Source organism: Sinocyclocheilus rhinocerous, unplaced genomic scaffold (genome assembly GCF_001515625.1).
Source record: "Sinocyclocheilus rhinocerous isolate Xijiao unplaced genomic scaffold, SAMN03320098_v1.1 scaffold4023, whole genome shotgun sequence".
Taxonomy (NCBI): Eukaryota; Metazoa; Chordata; class Actinopteri; order Cypriniformes; family Cyprinidae; genus Sinocyclocheilus; species Sinocyclocheilus rhinocerous.
The window spans coordinates 29,427-49,594 of NW_015667282.1; the positions used below are offsets into that span (position 1 = coordinate 29,427).

Below are 20,168 nucleotides of genomic sequence, written 5' to 3' on the forward strand. Positions count from 1 at the left end.
TAGTGTCCTACACATACGTGATGGATCCTGGTGTTTTAGGTCACCACATACTTCAGAGGGAAGCCACCAGTTCGTAGCCTGAGGATCAGACAGGCATTCAGAGGATTCCTTTTACCCAGTCTTAAAACAGTGCTAAAAAAGCAGATATGAACCCAGTAAAGGTCAACTTTTATTCAGGTCAGTTTATTTGCTTTATTTTGGAAAATCTGTTTTGTGAAACAAAGCATATAGGAGTGCAGTAAATAGTGAACTGATGACTGTGTGCTGTAGCTCAGCGTTTCCCAACATTTTTTCAGTCACGGCACCCTTTCAAATTTTTCAAAAATTTGTGGCACCCTACACAAACACTACTGCTCAACAGGCCCCGCAGTCTACCCGCTCTGGACTGTTACATGAGGATGAAGCTGATGGTTCAATAACATCTTAAGGACACTTTAAGTACTTATTTGATGCCACAGTAAAAACTATAACCTAACTAATAAAGTTGAAACATAACAGCTAACACACACATTTCAAGCTTAGATAAATACAACAGAACAAAGCTACAATAAAATAAGGTTTAACAGTAGTATTCAGGTACAGAAATGTAATTATTAAATGAAAAATTACACTGCATAGTGTTCACTGTATAAATTAAATATAGATTAAGTTTTGTTAAAGTTGTGTTTTGTTGTTTGATTAACATTGACACAATGTCAGTAGCAGGTATTTATAAGCTGCTGTCCCTTTAAGACCATATACACGGATCACTATAATGATACACATCTGATTTCTTTCTGTTTATGTTCACTTCACTTAAGACATAACTAACTGTGTTAACGAGAATACTTGTTGGGTATTTTAAGATAATTTTGTGTGTATATGTCAGTTCAAGTGCAAGGAGACACGAAAGTGAACAGATTTCTGTGTCACTTTCTGAAACACATCTCTCTGTGTGTGCGCTTTGAGTGTGCGTGCGCTGAAAACAGCGTGTGAATAGCAAATTGAGTTCTCTTTCGCCTCTTCTTACGTTTGACTTAGAAACATGTGCAAATGATGAACTTTCACTCTATGATGGTTGAACTTTGCAACTAACTCGCGGATCACATGCGTGCTAAATTGTGAGGCCTGGTCCGTATGGATCACAGACTTTTTTACACGGCACCCCAGCTTTCGGTAGGCGGAACCAAATACTGTTGTAGCTAATGTTTGATTAATGGACTATGATGATTCAGTACACATTTTTGTGTATTAAAGGGATAGTTCACCCAAAAATGAAAATTTGATGTTTATCTGCTTACCCCCAGGGCATCAGAATCAGAATCAGAATGAGCTTTATTGCCAGGTATGTTTACACATACGAGGAATTTGTATTTTTTAATAATTCATAACTAAACATTATGGTTGTGATAGAAAGGTCTCTGTGCAGAGATGTTGATGATGATATTATATGTAAAATAGTTGCACATGATTGATGTCCTCAAGAAAATGCATACGGCCCCACAAACAGAAATCACAAATGGCCCCAACTGCAGGTATTTGAGAGTTGGAGATTCTTAGCATAATCTCTAGCAAAACCTAAGATTTAATAAGTATATTTGTATACTTTTGTGAAAAAGCTACCAGCTACTTTATAGAATAATTAGCAAAGATATTCTGGCTAGTTACACAAGCTATTTGGCAAAAGTTGCTTTTTTAATTAAATTTTTTTTTAATTCATGGTTTTCATAATTTTATAAACTTTAAAAAAAATTTTTTGAAGTGTGTGAAAAGTGTTTATTCACCATGGTGGAATTTTTACAAAAACAGTAAAAACTATAATATTGTGAAATATTATTTAAAACTTTTTATTCTATTTTTATCTATTATTAAAATCTTTTTTCTATTTTTATATATTTTACTATTTTATTTATTCCTGTGATGACAAAGCTGAATTTTCAGCAATGATTCCAGCAGAAATCATTCTAATATGCTTATTTGGTGCTCAAGAAACATTTAATATTATCAATGTTGAAAAGTTATATTCTTAATATTTTTTCTTAATATTTTAGTATTCTTTGATTAATAGAAGTTCAAAAGAACAGCACCCTTGCTGAATAAAATTATTAATTGCTTTTGAAAAAATTAACACTTACCCCAAACTTTTGAATGGTGTATATAAACAAATATTGTTTGTTGCCACTTGTATTACTTTTTAACCCCAAATGAAAATTATTTCATAATTTACTCACACTGTTCCACAATTGTATGACTTTCTTTCTTCTGTAGAACACACGCAAAAGAATATTTTTAAACATTGACTCTTATTGCATGGACAAAAGGGAAAAAAATGTGTTTGAAAAGAAGAAAATGTCATACAAGGTTTGGAAAAATATGAGGGTGAGTAAATGTTGACAGAATGTTCATTTTTGGGTGAACCATCCCTTTAAAAGGTAGCTACTGATTAACACTATCCAACACTGACTGGGATATAAAGCATTTTTAATTCTAATTAGCATCTACACTTTTGATAGTGTAGGGTATAATGTATTGTGAGAAAGAGTAGCATCCATCAGTGTCATTTAGGGGGTTCATTAAAACAAAAGCCTTACCGAAAAGGGATGAATGGGGAAAGGAGGAAAATAAGAAGCAGGAGTAAGGACAGGGGTGGAAAGAATAGAAGACTGAGAGAGAGCAGGGATCACAGACATTAGTAATCATAAAGAAGGTGTCCCTGTCATGTCATCCCCCCTCATCTCGTTAGCTAATGAACTCCACTTACACGGTCTCTTGCACATGCAGCCTCTGCTTTCACAGATCTGCTAGCACTCTCTGAAGTCAGCCTCAGGGGCCTAAGACCGTTCTAACATGTTTGTAAGTGAATTACTTCTTATTACATCAACAGGTTGTGCACATCGTGGGGGACAGCATCTCAGGTCTTCATTTTACCCATGAGTACCTAATATAGCCGTTCAGCAGACACACAAAGTACACACATTTGTCCTTCTTACTGGATTTCAACCAGGTTCAGCTCTGGCCCAGGGGATAAATAAGGTCCATACATTTCGTGATTCCAGCCCTTTTAAAATTCATTGATTCTCAGAGATGGCCCAAATATAAGGCCTATCATGCCGATGCTTTAGTTTCATTGAATTTCTACACTGTGAATTGCTGAGGTCATATAGTATAGGTCTACGAGCTGATGTCGAGTGGACTACTGAGACTATAGTGGTGTAATGGAAATCTATAGTCAGTCCAGTGCAGACCATACTGTCTCGCGGAGATGGCCACGCAGCGTCTTCATGGCAGACAGGCTTGAAAAATGTAGGCCGAAGGCAGCTTGTTTCCAATCCAACTTTGACGCTTCTATAAATATCCCTCGGACAACAGAAAATCTATTTGCTGAAGGCCACAGTATTTGGATTTCTGTTTCTGACCTTGACACTTTTGACCCTTCAGGAAAAACAGAGCATGTGAGCTCTGATACAAAATCTAGGGTGAATTCTGAACAGCATTTTTGGGTCCTTCAAGGACACTACGAGAAGGGGACACAACCTGAAGGGTTGTTCCAGAACAAAAGTGAGCAGCTGAATACTTTCACAAAAGGCCCTTTTAAGGCTGTTAGCTAAGGGCACATGTGATGGTCACTTTGAAGTTATTTAGTCATTTCTGACCTGGTGCTATGTGGATCACGTGTGTCCTCACAGAGAGTGCACAAATCAAAATAAATATGAAGACACAAATAGGCAATATTTGACATTGTTTATTATGTTTTGAATAAATAAAAAAACGGATAAATAAAACACATTGATACATGTAAGTTCTACATTTTTTCTTTTTTTAAAAAATTGGGATGTAAATATTATGGCTAAATACTGTGGATTTCAATATTTTTTTAATAAATGTGTCTGATAAAATTAACTACTAATGTTTTTTTTTTCAATTTTCTACAGGACTACACACTGACCATGTATTTCCAGCAGTACTGGAGGGACAAGCGGCTCGCATATACTGGGATCCCTCTCAATCTCACCCTAGACAACCGGGTAGCTGACCAGCTCTGGGTTCCTGACACGTATTTCCTAAATGACAAGAAGTCTTTCGTCCACGGTGTCACAGTGAAGAACCGCATGATCCGCCTGCACCCGGATGGCACAGTTCTTTATGGATTAAGGTAAGAACTGGTCTCATATTCAGAGCCATCAACCAGTATTGCTTGTTTTGCCTGTAAATTTCCTTTTTACTTGTTTTTGATGATTAATCAGCTTTTGATCACTAATAGATATACAGTAATGTGTCAAATAAACATACAAACATCTTAAATTACAATAAAATACTTTATAATATATATATACTTTTAAATTTGTTAAATGGAATTAATTTAATAATTTATTATTATGTAATAACAATTTAATAAATTGTAAATTAATGTATTTTGTCTTTAAAATAAAGTTCTTTTTTACTAAAATCTACCTTTCACACAATTTGTTTGTATTTGACGTTTCATCTGTGGGAAGAGTCTGATAGTACTCAGCTTCAGTGGACACACATCGTGAGAGCGTGCCCTATTTTGCTCAGTGCACTCGCCTACTAAATTGCATAAGTGCTAATGTGTGCCTTTATCTTGTTAAACCCCTTTAGTGTTATCAGACTCTGATCCTAAATGAGCTGCTTTGCTCGTTCCCACGCGGAAGACCATGGGTATGCCTTCATCCTCTGTACCAGCTGGAGTGCTCTATGAGCCAGTTACCGTAGCCTAATTTAGTTTTTCGTTTAGTTCCAAATGAGATCCTGTGGAATAATGCAGCCATATGCTAATGTATGGTTCTTGCTTATAAAGTTTATTGAACCGTTTCCGTCTTTTTATGATTTATCTCCTTTAGTTCAAATGGAACATCAGCAATCCATTGAACATAATTTTACAGTTCATCAAGGGAATTCCCTGGTCATATAATGCACATATTGTAGTTTGACAAAGCGATAGTGTGGATGGAGGGCTTTTATTTGTTTGCCTGAGCTGGACGTCATTAAAGAAAGAAGAGCCTGCATATTTATGGTAAGGCATTTTAGTGTGCTCTCATTAAAATGGCTCTGAAGATGGAATGAAGACACTGAGTTTCCTCTTTAATTTACCCACTCTAGAAGGGAAGGACCACAGAAACATAGTAGCCACTCCAATCCAAAGCTATATGCTCATATGTCAAAATGCTTATGTGTGGGGGGTGATCCTTAAATCTAAATCGAGGGAGAGTGTGTAATACAGACATTATTAAAGGTGCCATAGAATGCAAAAATCACTTTTATAAGGTTTGAACACAGTTGTGTGGTCGCAGTGTGTGAAAAACAACCAGCTTATAATGGTAAAAATCCACCCACTCATTTTTTTATAATCCCAATAAATCATAAACAGTCTCTCCAAACAAGCGGTTCCAGATTTCTCCCTATTATGATGTGATATTATGAGATACAATGTTGGCGCCAAAGAGGCATTACAAGTGTTGTGTTTCGGGATGCACCAACGAACATAGGAGTCTCCATAGACCGCTGAGTACACGGTGGTTAAATTAAATTTTCGAAGAAAATGTCTCGGGAAAAAACGGAAAAGTCCTATATGTTTGTGCTAATCATTTTATGCCGGACTGCCTCACAAACGAGGGTCAGTTCAGCGCTGGAGTTGTGCAAAGATTGCTTCTGAAAGAGGACTCGATACCAACGCTTTGTGCGCGAACGTCAGCTCCAGACAAAGTAAGCATCACGCGTCATATTTTGTTTTCCAAAAGAGCTTCTTGGCTCCCTGTAAGGCTAATGTTGCTAAAGCTACCATTGTCTCTGCCTGTTTTCACTGATGCTGCCTTCACGTGCTACCAGAATGATCGTAAACAGGAATGTGGTAATTAAAAATTGCATTTGGAAGCAATGTGAAGTCGGTAACACGGTCACCACCAGTTAAACCATAACACCGGTATGCCGGAGCATAAGCTCTTGAAGTTCCGCCCTCTTCTGAAAAGGGAGGCGGGAGCACCAGCTCATTTGCATTTAAAGGGACAAACACAAAAACGGTGCATTTTGGCTCATACCCTAAAAGTGGCCATTTCAACAAGCTATAAAAAATTATTTGTGGGGTATTTTGAGCTAAAACTTCACATACACACTCTGGGGACATCCGAGACTTATTTTACATCTTGTAAAAAGGGGCATAATAGGGCACCTTTAAAAAAAACTTTATTACTTGAATATATATCTGTAGGGATAAAAAAACAAGTAAACAATTTAATTGAATGCATGATGGAGTTATTTTAACTCTCAAATGATCTGTCTAGTTGTTATGTGTAAAGGCACAATCACATTAGCAAAACTTATTTGAAATTTCAAAAGGTAAAATGGTACATTGTCCATTATCAGTAGTGTAGCGATGCATAAATCACAGTTTAATATGTGGTCACATTGGAGAAATTTCACAGACTAAAAAGGTCCATTGTCTCTTATCAGTAGTGTAGCAATGCATTTAACACAGAAGAAACTTTAGAACCAAGCTTTCTGTTGGTCAGTGCAGCAAACCCATGTGAGCAACTTGAACCAGTTGGAAAATCTACATAAATCTTTCACCTCCATGCAAAATTCCCAATTCAATTCAATTCAATTCAAGTTTATTTGTATAGCGCTTTTCACGATACAAATCGTTGCAAAGCAACTTTACAGCAAATTAAGTTTCTACAATATTTAGTGGTAGCTTATCAGTGGTGACTGTCAGTTAATGTACATATGGCAGAAATGTATGGAAAAATAAATAAAAGACGTAATCAAACAGACGATGAACACTATTAACAGCAATTATTATATGATGCAATCAAACTTATAGCAAAATGTGGTAGTTCAATATGTTGTTTCAGGGTTGGCATCATCTGAGGTCCTCTGAGGGGTTGGCATCATCTCTTCTCAGGTGTTCTGGATCCAGACTGAAGCTTGTGTAAATCCTAGTTAACATCCCGTGGCAAAAACAGAGAAACAAATAGAGACATAATTAGCGTAGCTGCTGTTCCAACCAAGCAAAATTGATCTGTTTAACCCAAACTAAAGAATAATAATGTGCATTTGATCAGATATAACTGCAGTACAAGATTATGAGATGCATTATTTGAATGCTTGGCCAAAGAGATGTTTCTTTAATCTAGATTTAAACAGAGAGAGTGTGTCTGAACCCTGAACGTTATCAGGAAGGCTATTCCAGAGTTTGGGAGCCAAATGCGAAAAAGCTCTACCTCCTTAGGTGGACTTTGCTATCGTAGGTACTACCAAAAGTCCAGAGTTTTGCTACCTTAGGGATGGATTGTAGCGTGGTAGAAGACTAGTTAGGTACGCAGGAGCTAACCCATTAAGGGCCTTATAGGCAAGTAATAATATTTTGTAACTGATACGGAACTTAATAGGTAGCCAGTGCAGAGACTGTAAAATTGGGTTAATATGATCATATTTTCTTGACCTGGTATGGACTCTAGCCGCTGCATTTTGGACCACCTGTAGCTTGTTTATTGAAGATTCAGGACAACCACCTAGCAGTGCATTACAATAGTCGAGTCTAGAGGTCATGAATGCATGAAGTAGCTTTTCTGCATCAGAAACAGGTAACATGTTTCGTAACTTGGCAATGTTTCTAAGATGGAAGAATGCTGTTTTTGTAACATGGGAAATATGATTTTCAAAAGACAAGTTGCTATCTAATATAACACCCAGATTTTTGACTGTAGAGGAAGTAACAGTACATCCGTCTAGTTGCAAATTGTAATCCAAGAGATTCTGTGTACTGTCTTTTGGTCCAATAAGTAATATCTCTGTCTTATCAGAATTTAATAGGAGAAAATTATTGGTCATCCAATCGTTTACATTTTTAACACACTCTGTTAGCTTAGATAATTTAGAAGTTTCATCTGGTCTTGTTGAGATATATAGTTGAGTATCATCAGAATAACAGTGGAAACTAATCCCGTATTTTCTAATAATATTAATTACATTTACATGGATTCCTAATGAAATGACTGGATTTTGTCTACGAAAATTCACGGAACAACAGTAAAATTGACCACACTTAAGTAATGATGTTTTTCCAGGATGTGGCTTAAATTTACAGAGCCTGGGACAAAAAATTAATTCAAGAAATTTGAAACCATAATAATCTACTAGTACCCTCTTGTTTGAAAACCCCTGCCTTAGAGGACTTTAGTGAGCCCCACTTGGTTGCACCCCTGACCATGGCCATGCATTCATCCAGATAAGATTAGAAGGGTTGAACATGATCTTCCACTTATGATATTTCAGCTGTTACCAGTAAGAAAAATCAATACCTGGATTGTATCGTTACCTGGATGCGAAACCAAACCTTACTTTAAATGTTCATTGATATTGACTCACAAAGAACATTTGTCATCACATTTTAGTCTAAGCTCACACTTGTAGCAAAGTGACATGATGAATGGAATGAAATTAGATGTGGGCTTTCTTTGAGCTTGTTTGGCAACTTGCAATACTACTACTCAGTAGCAACTTTTATGGGACAAAAAAACGCATTTTCATATATATTAAAATCTGTACTATTTGTTCATGTCCACTCATATGCTCTGTGCTATATTTGGTTCAAAATCCCTTTGAAGGCATCTTGCTCATCTTGTTTACAATGAGACACACAAACGTTTTGCAGTGTTGTTTAGCAAATGCAAGACCTGCTATATACTACTGTAGAAGAGCTGTGAGTACCTGAATGTATAGAATTGTGGCTTTGATTTTTCTGTGACCTGTGTGTGTGTGTGTGTGTGTGTGTGTGTGTGTTTCTGTGTTTCTAGAATCACAACCACTGCCGCTTGCATGATGGATCTGAGAAGGTATCCATTAGATGAGCAGAACTGCACTCTGGAGATAGAGAGTTGTAAGTGTTCTTTCTCCTCACTCACCTACACATGCCCTGCTGCAAAGACCAGTATACATTTCCATGCTGTTTCAAGCTGGTTTATACTGGTCAGTGCTAGTTTGGTGCTTTTCTCACTGGTGAAGCTGCAAAAATTTAATATGCAGTATTATTGAATATAATGTTGTATATTTCTGCTATGGTGCCTAAAATAATAATAATAATTACACTTCATTATAGGTTTTGAATAGAAAATGTGATATTACCACATCAATTTTACCATATATATTACAGTTCAGAAGGTTGGGGTCAGTAAGAATTTTTTTTTTTTTTTACAAAAGAAGTCTCTTTGCTTTTTTATTATTTATAAGTTTTTTTATGTATTTTAAAGTGCAATTTATTCCTGTGATAGTAAAGCTGAATTTTCAGCAGCCATTATTCTAGTCTTCAGTGTCACATGATCCTTCAGAAATCATTCTAATAAGCTGATTTACTATCAATGTACTATTAATAGTTGTGCTGCTTAATATTTGTTTTGGAACCTGTGATGCGTCGTAATATTTGTCAGGATTCTTTTATGTATAGAAAGTTTAAAAGAATAGCATTTGATTTAAAAACAGAAATCTTTGTAACATTATAAATGTCTTTACTGTCACTTTTGATCAATTTAATGCATCCTTGCTGACTAAAAGTATACATTTCTTTTAAAAAAACTGACCTTAAACATTTGAATGTTGCTCAAATTTAAACCTTTTTTATGTGGTGATTATGAGGTACCTTTTGCTGGATATGTCGTCTTAGCAGGCTGATTGTTTTGAACTGAATGCATAATGGAATTTTAGCTTAGCTTGCTAATCAGTTAGCAGGCTAACTGAAAGCACAATAAGGGAAATATTTTATTGTTTTAGTTACATCAAAAAAGATAAAGAGTAATATTTTTGACTCCAAACACCCCAAAAACAAATTTTACTCCAAGAGACTCTGCAGGGTATTGAATCTTGTATGGCACATGTAATTGTAAAACTCTGTTGACCGAAGCAGCGTTTTGTTTATGCTCATTAATTGCATTTAAACAATCAACTCTCTGTGGACCATCACTTTTAATTACACCACTGCTTTAACAACTAGTTGTTCAGTTTAGTGGTGTACAAATTTGAATGACAATTTAGTTGTCACTACCTGATTTTTTTTAGCAGGTAAATTCACTTACAGAATATGGTAGTCACTCCCCCGAATAACCCAACTCTAATTGTACACAGTGCTTCATATGCACACTAATAAAACCACCATTATGGTTTACAAATATAGCAATGCTGTTATGAAATGGAGCTGTCTGTGTCACAATGGGAAATCTGACCCCTGACAGCTCCCCACACTTGTGCATAACAGATGCTCATATGCATGATTCTGCTAACAATGCACTTGTGCTGACTTTTTTTTTTTTTTTTTTTTTTTTTTTTTTTTTTCATATCACAGTGGGAAATCTGACTCCTAACAGCTCCCCACACTTGTGCAAAACAGATGCTCATATGCATGATTATGCTAACAATGCACTTTTTTTTCCTTTTTTTTTTTTTACTTTTCAGCATATGTTACACACACTAATTATGGAAAGAAAGATCCAATTTCAAGGAACCACAACCTTAGAATTGAAAAGGAGGGAAAAGTTGCATAAATATATACATTTTAATATGAAGCACTGTCTGAGTTCAGTAAATCTCCCCCTAAAACATGATTTGATTTCTGCTTGTCCTGTAGATGGATACACAACAGATGACATCGAGTTTTACTGGAAGGGAGGAGAAAATGCAGTGACTGGTGTGTCACGCATCGAGCTCCCACAGTTCTCCATCGTGGACTACAAACTTGTGTCCAGAAATGTTGTCTTTTCCACAGGTAAAGTAGCAAGACAGGTTGAAATTATAACCAGTAAGACTAAAAAGATTGCAGGAGACTTTTTTAAGCATCTTTGAAGCTTACTTAAAACTAATTATTTGTGTCTGCTTCTTTATTTATAATGAAACATGAAGTGATAAACAAGCTTGAAACTTAAAACTGTTTAGATTGTGCCTGCCTCTTTATTCCAAATGCAACATATGAGGTGACAAATGATTAATATTTGCAACCTTGCAGTCATGACTCCTTAAGATGAAGAGTAAAGTGTATAGCTAAGTTCTGAGACATGGGTCAGTGTGCAAGTTTACTACAAAAAAGACCCTGACATGAAGTCTGCACAAAATGGTTCTTATGGTTTTTGTAACATTTTAAAGCTCTGAACAAGCTGAAATGTTTTAACCAAGTGTATTTACCATGCAGAAAAGTGGTGATTTCTATTATTCATGCCTTTCTTTGTAATGTTTTTTTCTGGGTGTCCTGTTTTCTGGCCGCACCCTCTCGAGAATGTATTCCCATGGACCGCTTATTTGAAAAGCTGCCTAATTGGGGCCTGTGCATCAGATATCTTCCCTCCTCATGATAAAACAGACCAGTAATAATGGAGGAGCAATTACCACTCTATTTCCTCAAGCTTCTAAAAAGAAGAGCAGAGAAGGAAGGGGGGAGAAAATGAGAGATGGAGTCAGAGAGGGGAAAAAACAGCCACTTGATACAAACCATCACATATTCATGAGGTAGAAGACCCACTGCATAAATTATTCTCTTCTAAATCTAAGGCATTCATAGAGGCAGCGCTGTAATGATTATTCCCCATCCTGAATTAATGACACATAGAAAGAGACTGGCTATCTTCTGCACATACTGAAAAGGATTTTGGGAATCGCGAGGTTGTGATTGAGGAGGATGTGACTGTATTGCTGATGCCATGATAAGCTTTTTCTAGAAAAAGATAAATGTTGTCAGAATTCAGACTATTTTTATTGGCTGTCAATGAAGAAGATTTGATGACCATTTTTGGGTCCACATTGTATATAGAAGGAAAGGACGTGACGTGTGGCCAAGTATGGTGACCCTTACTCGGAATTTGTGGTCTGTATTTAACCCATCCAAGTGCACACACAGCAGTGAGTAGTGAAGAAACACACACACACCGTGAACACACACCCAGAACAGTGGGCAGCCTTTTTTGCTGCAGCTGAAGTTGGGGGTTTGGTGCCAAGGGTCTCACCTCAGTCATGGTATTGAAGGTGGAAGAGAGCACTGTACATTCACTCCCCCCTCTAGCAGATGCTAAAGGACCCAGGCTAACCAGCCAAACCTTGACCCCATGACCAGCCCAAAATTACATCTGTTTCTCTGACCAATAGAAGATGAGGGGAGTGTTACATATGTGTGTCTGTACGTGATTTGTGTGGGAAGGTTTTTGTAAGGTATAAGTAATTAGTCTAAAGTATTTGTAGGTAGCTTAAGTTCATAACGTAGTTTACGTAGCATGTTTTTATAGACTGTAATATGTGTACAGGTTGCATAATGTGCATCTGTAGGTTGTGTTATATGTGTGTAGGATGTGTGATTTTGTTCATAGGTTGTGTGCATGTTTGGGTGTGTATGTGTATCTAGGCTGAATGCTTGTTAGTTGCTTTTTTCACCTCCATAAATAACTAAGCAGAGATTTCTCATCACATAAGCTGCATGGTTCAGTGTCAGATCACTCTTGTGTATTTTTGCATCATATCGGTATTATAAGGCAACATTTCACCATGATGTGTTGATACTAACCCCTTCTGTTCTTTTGACTGATGACAGACTTGAACAGGGTTGAACAATTTATTTCAACATTAAACAGGGATTCAAACTCTTAATATTAAAGGACACATTAGTGAAATTTCAACAAAATTTTGCAGACAAAAAGGTATGTTGTCAATAGTGTAGCAATGTTTTTAAACACAGCTCACACAAAAGTCACTTTCAAACCAAGCAGCAAAATATGTGTGGCTTTTTATTGAAATTACTGCATTTTGTCTGTAAAAGTTCCCCAAACAGTGGTAAATGTGGTCAAATCAATCTGTCTTGGGTCTTGGCCCAAAAATGTCACAGAATATAACAAAAGTACTAAAAATATAATGGCAAAAATTGCCTTTGTAAGGAGTTTTGTTGTTGTTGATTACATTTTTTTTTTATAATTTTTTTTTTTCTGTATGAATAAAAGTGACATTCCCTTTCAGTCGGTCACTCCGAGTCACGTCGGTGACCGACGAATTGGGATATCGCTTCGATAGACCAATCCACTTCGAGTGTAAACTAAACAAGCCAATGCACATTGGCATGCAATTATTGCATCCAGCTGCCGCTGATCACAGTGTGAGTATAATAAGGCAGCAGGTGCAATGCATACCAGCTTTTCGCTTCATTTTTTCCCGCCGTTGGCCTCACGGCCGACGGTACCCAAATTCTCGACAAAAGAGCAGTTTCCTTTATCTCTGGGTCCCAGGAGGGCACGGAGAGTTGCGGACAGTCTAACGCTGGACCTCACTCATCCTCCTCCTCCGCCAGCCAGCAGCAGCGGGCAGTTCGAGAGCGTCAACAAAGGCCCTACTCATGTACCCTCTGCCAACCCATGGAACCAGGTGAGCCTTGCACCCCACACTCACACCCCTCTCCGGCCCGCTCACAAGCCGCCCGAGCTGGGTCCCTGTGTTCCACCTCGCTCCGTTCCCTCCTTCAGGGAACGAGGGTTACCATACGTAACCGAGACGTTTTTTGACATTTCATTATTTGGAGTCTGAATCGAATTGAATATAAAAGTTTTTGACATACAAATGACAATACATAACAGTATATTTTATATGTAGTTAAAATAAATAAATAATAAAAAAGCTAATTAAGATAAATTCCATGGGATAAAAATTGCCCCTTAATAGAAAAATTTATTTCTGACTTTACTGTGTTGACTGTACTGTATATACTGTATATATATATAAGTTTAGAGAGAATATTATTTCAGTAGGGGGAAGGGCATTCTCTGTTTATAGAAGATTTCATTGAAATATCTTTATAGTGCACATTAAGTATGTTTTTGGTCCAATTTCCTGTACATTTTCAATTTATATAATGTATTTGTTTTTTTGACTCTTAAGGCCTGTTCACACCAAGGACGATAACTATAAAGATAACGATAAAGATATAGTTCTAAAAATCGTTAAAGAATTTAGGAGTCCACACCACAGCTATAACAATAAAGGCACAGAGAAACAATATCATTGAAATTACTTTCAGAATGATTTTCTCCATCTGATGAATGATAAAAACTTTGACAGCCAATCAGAATCAATCCTGCTATAACGAGCTGGAGAATTTAAAGTGGCAGACGAGTGTGCTCGTCCGCTGGTGTGAACTTTATAGTTATCATTCTTGGTGTGAACGGGCCTTTAGAAGTGTTCTAATGAATAGATGGCTTCAAAACTAATAGACATGGACTACAAGCCATAAAAGTCTTGTTTTGATTTCATAGGGGGCTTTAACATTTAATGTTTACTCACTATTTCATTCTCTTTTCTTGTCTCCTTTCACACTGTGGTGTTTGTGCTTAAGGCTAAGCTACAACAAATCACAGATTTTTTTTTTTGTGCATGCTTGCCAGTTGCCATAGCAACAAAAGCTACCCCTCCAGTGCTACTGATGTAAAATGTAGAGAATTTCTCCAAAGGCTTTTTGAAATAAATATCCGTCTTTTTTCTCTCTCATGTCTGCCTATTTACTTCTTTTCCTCGCTTCTCTTTCTTTTTAATATTCTTTGACTACCTTTCTTATTTTTTTAACAGGTGCCTATCCTCGACTATCTTTGAGCTTCAAGCTAAAAAGAAACATCGGCTACTTCATCCTGCAGACCTACATGCCCTCAATCCTGATCACCATCCTGTCCTGGGTCTCCTTCTGGATCAACTATGATGCCTCAGCAGCCAGAGTGGCATTAGGTATGCTATTTATTCATTAGGATGTCCTGTATACAGCTGACAGGATGTATGTCATCTGTCGTTTCCACTGTGGATGTGCATGCTTTATTTAACAGCACATTGTTGGATGTTCCAATAACTAGAATGCCAACATTCAGTATTCTATTTGAATTGCAACTTTTTCTGTACGCACGCCAGGTCTCCTCAGAGTCCTCGCCCTCCCTTTGGTTTACTTTTTCTTGGATCTTGCCTCCAGACAAACACCGACACACACATATACACTCAGACACATACACAGACAGATATTGTAGGGGCGCATGCATCATTTAACAAGGAACAGGGTTGACCCAGGTAGCCACACACCCATTGCTTTTGACACACTACAGCGACTGCACGTAGAGAGAGAGAGAGAGAGAGACTGTTCTCAGTATGTGTGTTTTTGCTCTGATGTTGTTATTCCAGAATGAGGAGTGACTCAGTTTGCCCGAAAGGCTACAGAACCTCTCCAGCTGCAGCGAGTAGCAAGACACAAAAGCTCTGTTTCAAAACCCAGCATAAACTTCCTTTTAAGACACATTTCCATTATGAAGAGGGTTCCAAATTTTGCCCAAATTCTAAGGAGTCTTTTTGTGAAGGCAAAAACCTGAGAGATTTACTGTCTACATTTATATAGTATGTAACATTTGTGTGTGTCATGTATTTTTATACAAAGAGTGCTATACTGAAAACTTACAGAAATTACAGAAAATACAAAATACAGAAATTGCTAGAAACTTTTACAACGGCAAAAAAATGGAAAGTAACTAATTGAATTAAATGAAATTTTAAAGTAGAGAAATTTAAATAATATTTTCTTAAAACATATTCAAATAATCGTAGATTTTTTTTACAATGTACAGTAGATATGTGTGGCTAACTTTACCAAATTTTTCAGTAGCAAGACTTTACAAAAGAGTTTACAAAAATAGTGTAGCTTCTCCAGCAACAAGCTACTTTTGAGTAGCTTGCAAACTTTTGAGTAGCAAAAAAAAAAAAAAAAAAAATTCTTTAAATGTAAAATCCAGATTTGCAGCCAAGCGAACTAAACAAATAAATACTTAAGATTTACACTCTTTGTCAAATGAAGAAAATCTGATGACTTTTAGTGAATCCATTTGTTTAGACATTTTTTATTGACCCATTCAAAAATGCTTGTGTGACGTTATTTTTACACTGAAGTTAAAAATAATATTTTAATACTTATTTCAGTAATTTTAAAAAGTAGTAATATCCCTTTTTATATGTAAAATTATATACATACAAGAAAATAATACTTTTATTTACTTATTTACTTTTATCAGATTTCTGTGGGATCATGTGATTTCTGAAGACTTGAGTAATGGCTGCTAAAAATTCAGTTGCCATGACAGGAATAAATAACACTTTATAATGTATTTATATAGAAAACGTTTATTTTAAATTGTAATAATATTTCAGCAATATTACTCTATTTTTGATCAAATACTCTAAATGGAGCGAGAAAGACTTATTTAAAAAACATGAACAAATCTTATCACAAATTATGAACGTTGTATATGGTATAATTTAATAATAGCATATATAATTGTAATATTCTCCCCTATTGAAATAATGCAGTTGACTACTTTTTATTATTAGTCTGTAGTATTGCTAACTACCTTTATATCCAAAGCTACTGTATAATTGAACTATAGTTAAAAATATGAGCAGCTTGTTCCATTTCATTCAGGATGCTGCCTAGGAGGCACCTGCCTATTTAGACAGTTGACAGCAAGGCAGCTTTCTTGGTTGTGAAACAGAGATACTGTGAGCGTCTTTTAAACTAAATTTCAGTCTTACTGCCTCCAGCCTACTCACTGCCTGTGTTGACACCAAACTCGGAACGTAGGAGCTCGGATTTACAAAAGCTTCTACTGAAGAGTCTTTTGTGCATGTACAATATTATCATCTGGGCATATTTAAATCACAGAGATAGATCACAGAGTGCAGTACAATATTTTTTTAATCACATGTTTAATGTGTGCGAGAGTGTGTTTGTTCATGCACTCAGGTGCAGCTCTTTGAGATGGATGTGATATGTTGGATATGGGCCTTCTTTAGGGAAATTGTCCTCATTAACCATGTTAAGTGGAGAAATGAGAACACTTTACACTGGAAGAAAGGAGTCCCCCACACATATACCACCCATCTCACCTGCCTCTACACATCTTTACAAGCCCCCCACCCCCACTATCTATTTTGTTACTCTCTCTCTCTCTCTCTCTGTTTCTATTCCTCTTTTTCTTTGTCTTTTTCTGATGTCCTCCCACAGCCAGGCAGCCAAATGAAAACAAAAGGATCAATGCAGCTAGAAAACAATTACATTTAACTTCCATTTCAATCCCAAGGTATGCTGCAGCACAGATGAATCTCTGCCTTAAATGCCTCTGTCTCGCCACCTCCCACTGCTCACTGACTCCATATATTCTCTGCAGCCACATCCGGCCCGGCCCCAGTCCTATATCTCGCACTGTATTACTGCAGCACACTTAAGGACTTCATTCATTTCAAAAAAGAAGTTATCAAATGATGCAAGAAGCAAACATATCGAATGATGTAGATGATGTTTCATTGATGTCTTCCGATTGTTTTGCTGATGTGGTCAGGCATATCGATTTTCAGGGGAGGTTATCATAAGATCTCAAGACTGGCTAATGACTAAAGCAGAGCATATGGTGAGTTATATTTGTAGTCCAGCACTGCATATGAAATACTGGAAGCAATGAAATCGACATGAAATCAAAATCTATTTTTTAATGTACATTCCTAATCTCGTTAAAATTACCAATTGCCAAATATCTATTAAGCTTTCTTTCTTTCTTTCTTTCTTTCTTTCGCAAACTTGCATTGTGTCTGGCTCTAATATTAAACGGCCACTTTTTTATGATTCAGTCACTTCTTCATCATTTAATCACCCCAATGTCATTCCAAACCTACAGTATATGAAACCTCTTCTTTCTTTGATCACAAAAGCAGAAATTTTTATGTAATGTACTGGTTTATCTTTTTCAATGTAATTAAAATGAATGGGGACCGACGCTTTCAAGAATAAAAAAAAAGCACCACAAAATATAAATTGTCTTCTGAAATCATACTATAGCTTTGTGTGATGAAGTCAGATTCTTGAACAAATCAGAATTAAGAAAGGTTTTGTGCACTGGATCAACACATTTATTGAACAATTCCTTTATGAGTTGCTACTAGGGCTGCACGATAAATCGCATGCGATATTTAACGCGCATCTTGTCAGAAAGCCGGTTCTGTAATCTTCTTCCAGGACAGATGTCAAGATTTTCAGTGAATATTGTGTTATTTTTGTCTGTTCCTCACACAAAGCTATCATTAACTTTTATTTAACCATGCAAGTTCTTATTTAAAACAACATGTAGCTTTAGAAGTAGTGCTGGGCGGTATACCGGTTCATACCGAATACCGGTGTTTATTTTTGTTATGATATGAATTTTTAAAATACCGCAATACCGGTGTATGTCGCTTAAACAACGTTCGGAACGTGACACTGTTTGAAAGGGGTCCCTTTTCACTGTTGCACTGTAGTGAGGGAACAGCTGTATGTGTTACTAAGCAAATCAGTAGAAAATATGTTTAGCACCCGGTCATGCATGAAAAAAAAAAATACCGCCATGTACCGTGAAACCGGTATAATTTTGGAAAATACCGTGATATAAATTTTTGGTCATATCGCCCAGCACTATTTAGAAGATCTGAAATATAGCACACAAATCATTTTAACCACTTTTTATAATACATTAATTGTACTTTTTGTCATTTTGGATATTGACCATCTTCCCTTTCATCATTTTGAAATGAGTGGCCTTCAACTTTTAACCTTTTGTTTTGTACAGTAAAAGCCATACTGTACAGGTTTGGAATTACATAAAGGTAAGTAAAATAAAGACAAAGTTTTCAGTTTTGGGTGACTAAACTCATCTAGTCAAAGTGCCTGAAAGCAATCCGAAATACATCTTTAGTGCTTGCCGATGTTGTGCATTTCACTTTCTAAAGTCCAACTCAAAAGAACGACATCCTACACTATTCACTGCAGACAGGTCTGTGTGAAGGTAGATGTTTGTTCTGGTTAGATAACTCCCCTGCGCTGAACTCTCTGTGCTGAGCTGAGTTTGATTCTCCCTTGCTGTGACCTGGTCATGCACAAATCAATGCAGTGTGCTCCATGTACAGTCCTCTTCTTCACACCAGAACGCTGCTTTTGAGTTTATGTAAGCTAGGACAGGCATCCATCTGCCCACACATGTCCTCTCTCACTCTGGGGACTCGGGCCTTTACAGTGAACACACTGTGGGAGTGAAGTGTTAAATTGTAGTCTACATTCTAATATTCAACTCCAGTAATAAAGCTTGTGAATAAAAGGTCTGAGAGGCTAGACATGCTAATGTTAGTTTGCTATTTTGTGCAGTTCTGTGACAGCTCACCTTTTTCTACAGTAGAAAATTTGATGATGCTATGTAAAGTTAATTCTGTGAGATTATGACAGATGGGTCATTGATTCTAAAGACCAGTGATTCCTATCCAATCAGCAGCAACTCAAGGGTAGCTATTGCTTTATAAAATTACATATAATTCAATGAATATTAATTAGTTGAATGTGTTATAGATTAATATACACATTATTCATAGAACGTTCAAAAGTTTGGGGTCAGAAATTTTTTTTTTTAAAGAAATTATCTATTTGCTTGAAATGAATAATAAATAAATTATTTATTTTAAAAAAAATGTGACACTGAAGACTGTAGAGTAATGGCTGTTGAAAATTCAACTTTGTCATCACAGGAATAAATTACATTTTAAAATATTTTAAAATAGAAAACAGTTATTATAATTTGTAATGATATGTCACAATATTACTGCTTTAGTGCACTGTTTTTGTATAGTTATAACTTTCAACTTATTTATAAGGCAGAAAAAGCTAAATCTTATTTAAACAAAATTGTTTAGATGAAAATGTGCATTTAGACAATATAAAGTCATCAGACAAAAGTTATTGCATCTCTTTATTTATTTAATAGTGTTAATTATATCCAGTGCAATGAAAATTCGATCAATTCCTTTTTTTCTTCTTCTTCTTTTTTACTTGTGGGGTGGTTAGAGTATAAGACAAAAAAAGGTTGGGAAACACTGTTAAAGAATACGCATAATCTAGGTGAACACAAAGGATGTTCACCTCAAAATTCTGTAAAGAAATCATTTTATTCAGTGGGAAACTTGTTCTCTGCAGCATTAGGGTTAACACTAAATTATTAAAGCCATTTAAATAGTCAGGAGACAAGAGAATATAAGAAAAGCATGTAGATTATTTTAAAACCCACTGTTTGAGATGTTCTGGGTAGTCAGAGTCTCATTCGAAAAGTGCCTGGATTGTAATTCCAGGA

At 36.3% G+C, this 20,168-nt stretch overlaps 1 protein-coding gene across 2 annotated transcripts in view; it reads left to right on the plus strand.

Annotated features, from left to right (window-relative positions):
* The window catches only part of LOC107733605 (gamma-aminobutyric acid receptor subunit beta-3-like), a 42,333-nt gene that overhangs the window by 13,906 nt on the left and 8,259 nt on the right, over positions 1–20,168 (plus strand). For both annotated transcript variants that reach the window (XM_016545291.1, XM_016545292.1), the window contains exons 4-7: positions 3,912–4,132; positions 8,793–8,875; positions 10,613–10,750; positions 14,572–14,724. In XM_016545291.1, the coding sequence (XP_016400777.1) occupies positions 3,912–4,132; positions 8,793–8,875; positions 10,613–10,750; positions 14,572–14,724 (595 nt within the window). The remainder of the gene's footprint in view (positions 1–3,911; positions 4,133–8,792; positions 8,876–10,612; positions 10,751–14,571; positions 14,725–20,168) is intronic.